Source organism: Epinephelus fuscoguttatus, linkage group LG9 (genome assembly GCF_011397635.1).
Source record: "Epinephelus fuscoguttatus linkage group LG9, E.fuscoguttatus.final_Chr_v1".
In the NCBI taxonomy this organism is placed as follows: Eukaryota; Metazoa; Chordata; class Actinopteri; order Perciformes; family Serranidae; genus Epinephelus; species Epinephelus fuscoguttatus.
Window position 1 is genome coordinate 17,732,024 of NC_064760.1, and position 8,572 is coordinate 17,740,595.

At 38.4% G+C, this 8,572-nt stretch overlaps 1 protein-coding gene across 1 annotated transcript; it reads left to right on the forward strand.

Moving 5' to 3' along the window:
• Positions 1-9: 9 nt before the first annotated feature.
• trmt12 (tRNA methyltransferase 12 homolog) lies at positions 10-7,229 on the forward strand. Its single transcript, XM_049585002.1, has 7 exons — positions 10-180; positions 414-582; positions 670-868; positions 966-1,116; positions 1,253-1,362; positions 1,620-1,777; positions 3,097-7,229. The coding sequence occupies exons 1-7, from the start codon at positions 128-130 to the stop codon at positions 3,472-3,474; spliced, it is 1,218 nt and encodes a 405-aa protein (XP_049440959.1). The 5' UTR covers positions 10-127; the 3' UTR covers positions 3,475-7,229.
• Positions 7,230-8,572: the final 1,343 nt, after the last annotated feature.

Sequence of the window (8,572 nt, forward strand, 5' to 3'; positions counted from 1 at the left end):
GACTAGAAACAAGAGCCGTGTGTTGTTGTTTAGCAGCTACCGCTTACCTGTAATTTTGATTGTAGGCTAATTTAGCGCTCTTGAACCGTCAAACATAAATACAGTGGATTTGTTTGTTTGCTGGTAAATGGACGGTGTGCCTTGTCTTCGTGTGTCGCAGTGTCACGCACAGCAGTTCAGGTAATAAGCCATCTAGTGAGTGGATGGCTGCTGCAGCTAAGTTAGCTAGCATTTAGCATAGGAACCAAAGACAATAGTGGGAATTAACTTTAAGAGAAATCTGGACAAAAAAAGATGGCTTGATTAACAAGTTTAATATGTTTTTGTGGCATAATGTAATGTAATAATGTGGCATAATGTAATGTAATAATAATGTCAATGAACATATAATGTATAAACGTCATTTCTTACAGGAAGTATCTACAGTCTAAAGGAGCTCTGGACCTGAATTTATGTTTACTGAAGGACTCAGATGGGACTGTCCTGTTGCCCATTTTACCTTCCTGTCTGCCAGAACTTGATCTGCAATCTCTCAAATCCATGGTGGCGTCAGACAGTGCTTGTGAAATAGTTTGGAGTCAGGTAAAGCTGAGTTAGAATTAGCAACACAGTATTATACTTAAGCAGAAAAATTAATTTACAGGATCTGCTGTCCTGTTTTCACCACAGTGTCCTCTGCAGTCAAAGAAGAAGGATGGACGGATGAGTGGTAATAAACTAGAGAAAATCCTCCAGGAGCTGTGTGAATCTCATGGTGAAACATGGACAGAGGACGTGAGGGGGGACCTCCCTCGCAGCTTCCAGAGGCATGGAGACCTAGTCCTGCTGGGAGACAACTGCTTCTCCCTGCCACTGTGGAAGAAAATGGGTACTTTTCTCAAACTTAACCCTACTTTACTGTAGTATTGTGTGTACAAAATAATTCATGAGGACTTTTATTGACTGCTATTTGTTACTTTTTTTAGATGAAGAGCTATGGAGTGCAGTGGCTGACGGTCTGGAGGCAAAGCGGCTGGCAAAGATGAGTCGAATATCCAGGGATGGATTTAGGTCTCCCGTGGTGACAATGTTGTTAGGAGAGCACAGCTGGGTCGAACATGTAGACAATAGGATTAGGTAAGTCTAAGTCTTGATAAATCAGTGATTTATTTGCTGTTGAATTGCTCACTGAAAAGGGCACTGGGCACATAAATAAAAAAGGGACTATGCTCAGAACATGTGTGAACTTATAATGTCTTCACCTTTGTTTCAGGTATGAGTTTGACGTCACTAAATGCATGTTCTCAGCTGGAAACATCACAGAGAAGCTGCGGGTGGCTGGATTTGACTGCAGAGGGGAGACTGTGGTGGATCTGTACGCAGGTGGGATAACTTTGTCAATATGGGGCAGGGTTTTACACTGATAAAGACACATTTTTTGACTGAAACATCACCATGTATTATACAATCCCTACATAGAATCTTGTAGTGGATATCTGTGGTGAGTTTTGTCATAAATCCCACATTAGGTGTAATCCCTGTCCCATCATGTTATTTGTATTGTGTCCAAACCCTCTACATTTAAATAGCAATTAAACATAACTTGATTTATTAACTATAACAACTGTATCTTTTCTCAGGTATTGGATACTTCACTCTGCCGTATCTGGTCCACGCGGGGGCCAGCCACGTTCACGCCTGTGAGTGGAACCCTGCTGCAGTTGAAGCTCTACAGAAAAACCTCATGGCAAACGGGGTGTCTCACCGCTGCACTGTTCACCAAGGAGACAACCGACAAGTAATGCGTTTTTATATGTATTCCTTACTGCTTACGCAACATGCATTGTTTACACGCAACTACAATATTAGCTCTGTCCTAATTAAATACCTCACCACAGGGAGGGAAGTGTTGACGTATGCCCTCTTGTGGTTGTCTTAGTTCCCATCGTCACTGAAAGTTACACATAGCTGCACAAACCAATAATGCGTCACTCAAATAAACACATTGAATGCTGAGGTAATATCACAATAATTAAATTAAGTAATGTTAGAATTCAGGTCATTTCTATGGGAAAAACATAGGTATTACAGTGTGTGTATCACTGTTGTCATACTGTATATCTGTAATAACTCTAGTCACTTTTATTTCTAATATTTCAGTGGAAATAATATTGTGATGATACAGTGATTACATGATATTTTGTTACACTGTTCTGTCATCAAAATGATGTATGAACTGTAATATCAAGTTACATTAAGAATATTCATATATACATTTTTCCCCCACAACTCCATGGGATGAATATTGAACTGTTTTGTTTCTTTCTGCTTGGTTTTATACTTCAAATTGATTTCAACTATATCACTCAGTTCCTAACCTCTGCCAGAAGCCTTTATTTCAACCCTTTAAGTAGATTTTATGTCGTGAAACTTGAACTAGATCGACACAGAAAAAAACAGCTGATCATATTTTTAGCAGTTATCCAGGATTTCTACTATTTGATAGTTGTTGTTTTTTGTCATAACTATTAAAAGTGCCAGAGACAGACTTTATTTGAAACCATGGGGGTATTTTTTGCAGAATCAAAACAACAATTCAGATTGGAGTGTAAAAGTTAGCAATGATGTTTGAGCACATCAGAAAATTGGACAGCAAAAACTTAATCCAAGGGCAGTCTGGTTTTTCCTGTTTTTTCCTATTTAAATTTCACTGTAATTTGCAAGGACACTTCTTGCATTACAGCAGTGAAAAATTCAAATTGTTCTTTTTTTAAAATTTGCACAGAGCACAAGACATTAGAGGCATCTCAATATTCGGTATTGTCTCATTTTGTACAGTAGTGTCTTGGTTTTAAAATGCCATTGGCAGTCCTTTTAATCTGTATCTTTTCCCCAGAATACCAAATATTTCACGAGTGACATTGTAAATCATGGCCTTCAGCTAGAGTCTCAAAGTCGATTTATTGTATGTTAAAAGCATGCGCTGCTAAATGTTTTGTGCACTGACTGTAGCTATAAAGATCTATTACACAAATATGACAAAAGTTCATACAGGTGTTCTGGAAAGAGAATTAAGTTAACAGTATTAAAGGGTTTTTATATTCTTCTTTCTTTCAGCTCCAGCTGTGTGACATTGCCGATAGAGTGAACCTGGGTCTCATACCAAGCTCTGAGGACGGCTGGCCTGTCGCCTGTCGACTGCTGAAGAGAACAACGGGAGGCATTCTGCACATTCACCAGAACGTTACCTCAGCGTTACCGAGCACGGCAGCCATTCCAGTAATCAATGATGCCACCTCCGTGGCTTCTGGGAAGACAGCTGACAGAGAGGCGTGGCAGGCCTGGGCCGATGACACAGCAAACCACATCGCCTCTCTTTTAAAGGACATCACTGACGCACAGTGGATAACAAATATCCAGCATATTGAACATGTGAAGTCTTACGCTCCTCATGTTCATCATATTGTGCTGGACTTGGAGTGCAGACCGTCATGAGCTGAGGAGATAAACACAGATACTGAGTGAACACTGTGACATTCAACATTTAATGTGCCACAGTCTAGAGAAGAAATAGACGAGCGTACGGTCCAGAAGTTTCCACTGCAGCCAGCTGGTCACTGATTATTTCATCTGTAAGGTAGTGACATCAGCAGCTGCTGTGTTTCTATAAACATTTGTTTATCCAGGGCAGGTTCACCAACCACTAATACTGTGTTTATTTTACAGAAACACCCTGCCTCACACTCATGCAAATATAATCCCATCTGTAAGCACACAAGCTTTGCCACAGTCACAACCTTACCTGTTGGCTGCTGGATAACAGTAGTGGGTTAAGGTGCCTTGCTCAACGGCACCTTGTTGTTGTGTTATACTCACTTAATTTCCCTGCTGTGTTTGATCACCAGATCTCTTGTGGCTGGCTGAAATGAAAAGCTGTAGACGTAGACGTGACTCACGTCACATCAGTGTGCTGGTAATTACAGGAACACCCAAACATATAAAACTCCAATATTATGACTTGTACTGCCACAGGGTTCATTATGTGCAGTGAATTACAGGTCAACCTCTACAAGATTGTTTTATGTTACTGCTCTGCCATGCCAGTATATGTTTGGAACTTCAGGAGGAAACAGCTCATTTTTGCAAAAACATTTATAAATACTACATGACAATTTCACATCTGAGCGACAGAAAGGTGTGAAAATAAAGAAAAGGCTGAATAAATAGGTGGAGAAACAGAATTCAGACATTGATTACTGGGCAGGCCTACTGGGCACATGCCCAGAGGTCCAAGAAGTCAGAGCCCCTGGGCAAGAGCCTCCGTTTGAATTGACAGGTAATATTTCATGTTGGAACGTCAGTCAAACAGCCCCAAAGAGACACAAAGCACCTGCAAAATGAGGACAAAGAAGGGTTTTAACACCTTTTCATGGATGAAATTTCAAAACTTTTCCATGACTTTTCAAGGACCCATCATTTTTTTTCAAACATATCAGACATTCAAACTCTAATCAAACATAATTTTAGCTACAGGGCATACAAAAATGTAAAGACAGAACACCGAGAAACGTCCTCACCCATCGACACATACTAAAGCTACGTTACCTGACAGCTACAGAAAATAATTTGCTGTTATGTTACATCATGTTGAAGGTTATCCACAGGAGATTACTCTAACAATTTCATTATGCACAATGATGTTTCCAAAACTTTTAATGATTTTTACTAATTCCAGGCATGGAAAATGTAATTGTGAAATACCATGACTTTTCCGGGTTTTCCATGACCAAGGGAACCCTGACAGAGGATGAAAAACAACTGCAAATGGTTACAGAGACATGCAAAATTGCCATTAAGATGCAAAACAACTGCAAAACCATGTCAAAGAAATCCAAAATGACAGCAAAAAGATGCAAAATGTTCACAGACATGCAAAACAAAGCAATGAAAAACAACCAAAAGGAGACATACAACGCTCACGTAGAAATGAAGCCACGATGAGATGCAAAATGGCCACACTTGGTTCTTTTCAGCCCTCTAAGTGGACTCAGAGCGGTGACTCAGCATTTTTTGCACATATGTGAACACTCCAAGAAAACTCAGATGCCTCTGAAGTGAACCGCACTCAGACCTCTGTGCCTTGTGAGCGCAAAGCGCTCCAGGTTCACTTTGCTTTTGCCACAGTATTTAACCCTCTAGATCACATGCTGTTGCACTGGGATGCTTGAAAAAACAGATGAAACCACGTCAGCCTGAAACACTTGTAAGGACGCAGGATGAGGAGTAGTTTGGTCCATGGAAGATACTGCACATCTCCAGATGTGGAATACAGAACACATCAAACAGCAACAGTCTACAGCACAGAAACACTAAGGTCTTCCTCCAATTTTAAGTTCATCTGAAAGGAAGGGGTTTCATAACCATGCTGCAGGGCCACGTCAAAGTAAAAACGAAACTATGTCAGTATATATTAAAGATGATAGTGTGAACAGAAAGAGGACTGAGGCCCCATCAGAGCTGAAGTTGACCAGAAAGAGAACTGAGTCCTCTTTCAAATGAACCGACAATGTGAACACAAAAAGAACTGAGTCCCTTTTCTGTCACTCCACAATTTTGTGAACTTTAAGAGGACTGAGTTTGGTTGAGGGTGTTGCTGTAATGATGGAGAGGTGGGGGCATTTTACATGTCTGTGTCCAGGCGCCCATTGTTTCAAAATCTGTCCATGAATACAGATGTGTCCATACAGGGGGGGCACGAGCATAGAAATGATGTGAATCATATGATATGCCTTTAAAGTCAGCAGGTCTGACCCTGATGAACAGCTACAGGAGATTTTTGGCCCAAATAAGGGAATGTCTTCTGCTTCTGGATGGGTGGTGTTCATCCTTCCAGTAGAAATCACTGACACTGCTCGTGATGAATCAACATGTTAATAAGACAGTTCATGTTGTTCTTCACCTATCTGTATCTGCTGCTGCAGGAGGTGAAAGCCTCTGCCTGCCAGTAGAGCCATATTAAACAGTTGGATTTTATCACTGAGTGATAGCCCATATGAGATTCCTCTTATGTGTAGTATTAATCATATGAAATACAAAGTCAGCAGAAATATGCAGGGTCACCTCTGTCAATTCTCAGTCAAGCTTGATGCCTCAGTCTATAAATTCATGGAGGCACCTGGTTGAGCACATTTAATACATTATAAGAGCCGTTATCTATGATCAACCTGATAATTATCATCAGCTGATCAGGTGTTTCAGCCATAAACATTAATAGATTTAAAGCAACACAGACTTAAATAAGATATTTACATCGTTGACAAGAGACCACATGACAAAGGTTATCAATATATCATTTTGGGGAGAGAAGGTATCTCATACTGACCTCTTAGATACCAGAGATCTGTAGCAAGTCTGGATGAGACTGAGACGAGACACACCAGGTGAAGACAGTTTTCATGCACTGGTCAATATTAAGATTAGGATTTAGACTATTGGACCATTGGAAAGAAAATGTCCAAAATACAGAGTCAGGTATATATTTTAGTTTGGATAAAGCACATATTTAATTAGAAAATCCCTCATTTGCAAATACAATCACAAAACTTCAGAAAATTTGTAATACAAAAAATAATTGTCTTAATGAAGTAAATCAACTGGGCACGTATCATGGTGATATTTATGGGGTACATTTTGTTTCTTATTTTTTGCCTAAAAGAAGTATGGAATATAACAATACATATCTTTAAAGGTCATTTTCTCGAAATGAGTTTTTTCTGTCATACTCTGAGCCAAAAATCTCATCTCCAGCAGCACTTACGTACATCAACCTGACAGTTCCACTCCTATGTATATTCTGAAGGTTTTGTAAAAGGGGGGTTATTCATACATCATTCATAGCCTGATTTATTTAACATTTTATTCCTAAAAACAGCAATAATTATTATTTTTAAAATTTAATATATTTATTTAAAAGCCTTTGACCCTAATATGACAACAACTTGTAACAATAATTTTGAATATTTTTTTATTATCATCAATATTTTATTGAACTCTTTTTGCTTTTCTCTAACATAAACAGTGTCACTGAGTGTTATTAAATCAAATATATGTACACACACAAGAGGGGGAAAAACAGTAACTAAAAAGATTAATAATGTGAAAATGCATAAATAACAATACATAAGTAATTCTTAAAATTAAAAAAAAAAAAACTATATTCCTACATAAATATATGTACCACAATCTCAGATGCTCAAAATGTGTGCAACAGAGCACCATGTATATGGTGCTCTGTTGCACACATGCTCTTCATACGTCCACACCAGCAATGTACTCCAAGCAGCTTCTCCACTAAGCCACATATTAATTTTGAACCTGGTTTAATCCAATGTTCAGATTTTTGTTCTGGAGATGTAAAATGTCGGGAAAACTTGTATACAAAAAAATAATTGTCTTAATGAAGTAAACCAACTGGTGAAGTATGGTGATGTTTATGTGCTAGAATTTTTTTTGTGTCTAAAATAGTGTAGAATATAACTATACATATCTTTAAAGACTGTTTTCTCAAAATGAGTTTTTTCTCTCATAGTCTGAGCCAAAAATCTTAACTTCAGTAGCACTTACATACACCAAACTGTCCACTTTCATTCCTAACTATATTCTAAAGGTTCTTACAGAGGGTTTTATTCATTTATCAGTCATCAGTCAACATTTTATTCTTTAAAACAAGGCAAGAATTGATTTTTTATGGCTGGTGACACTGATGACAGTGATTAAAAGAGATATCCCAAATACCCTGAGTAAAAGCCTTTCGACGGTAATATGACAACGAAGTGAAGCAATAATTGTGGACCTTGCTTCATCCAATGATCAGATTGTTGTTCTGGTAATGTATGCACCTCAGCACATATTTAATTATATCATTCCTCATTTGCATTTAAATAAGGAATTTAAACATTATATTTCAGGAAAACTTGTATTGCGAAAAATAATGGTCTTAATGTAAGTAATCAACGGGGGAAGTTTCATGGTGATATCAATGTGGTAGAATTTTTTTTCCACATTGGCTGTTGACAGTGATGACAGCGATTAAACAGATATCCCAAATACCCTATGTAAAAGCCTTGGATCCTAATATGACAACACAGTGAAACAATGATTATGAACCAGGCTTTACCCAGTGTTCTGACTTTTGTTCTGGAGATGTATGCAAAACAGGATATATTTAATTATATCATTCCACATTTGCATAGTTTTAGTTCAGATTTCTGCTCTGGAGATGTATACAGAAAGCACATATTAGATCATGCCTTATCTACATATTTAAACATAAAATTCAGCAAACCTATAAGACAAAAAAATAATTGCCGTAAAGTAGCTAAGTAATCAATTTGGGAAGTTTCATGGTGATATTACAAGTTTAACCCTGATCACTTGGGTGTTTCCCCTCAAAACTGGTGTGACTGTACAGGCTGTCTCTACAGGCTCAGTAATCATTTGCTTAACAATAATGTGTCCTACCATGACTTTGCATACGCCTTGACAACAAATAGTGGCACAGTGTCTAACAGGGAACTGCTGACACCATCTGTAG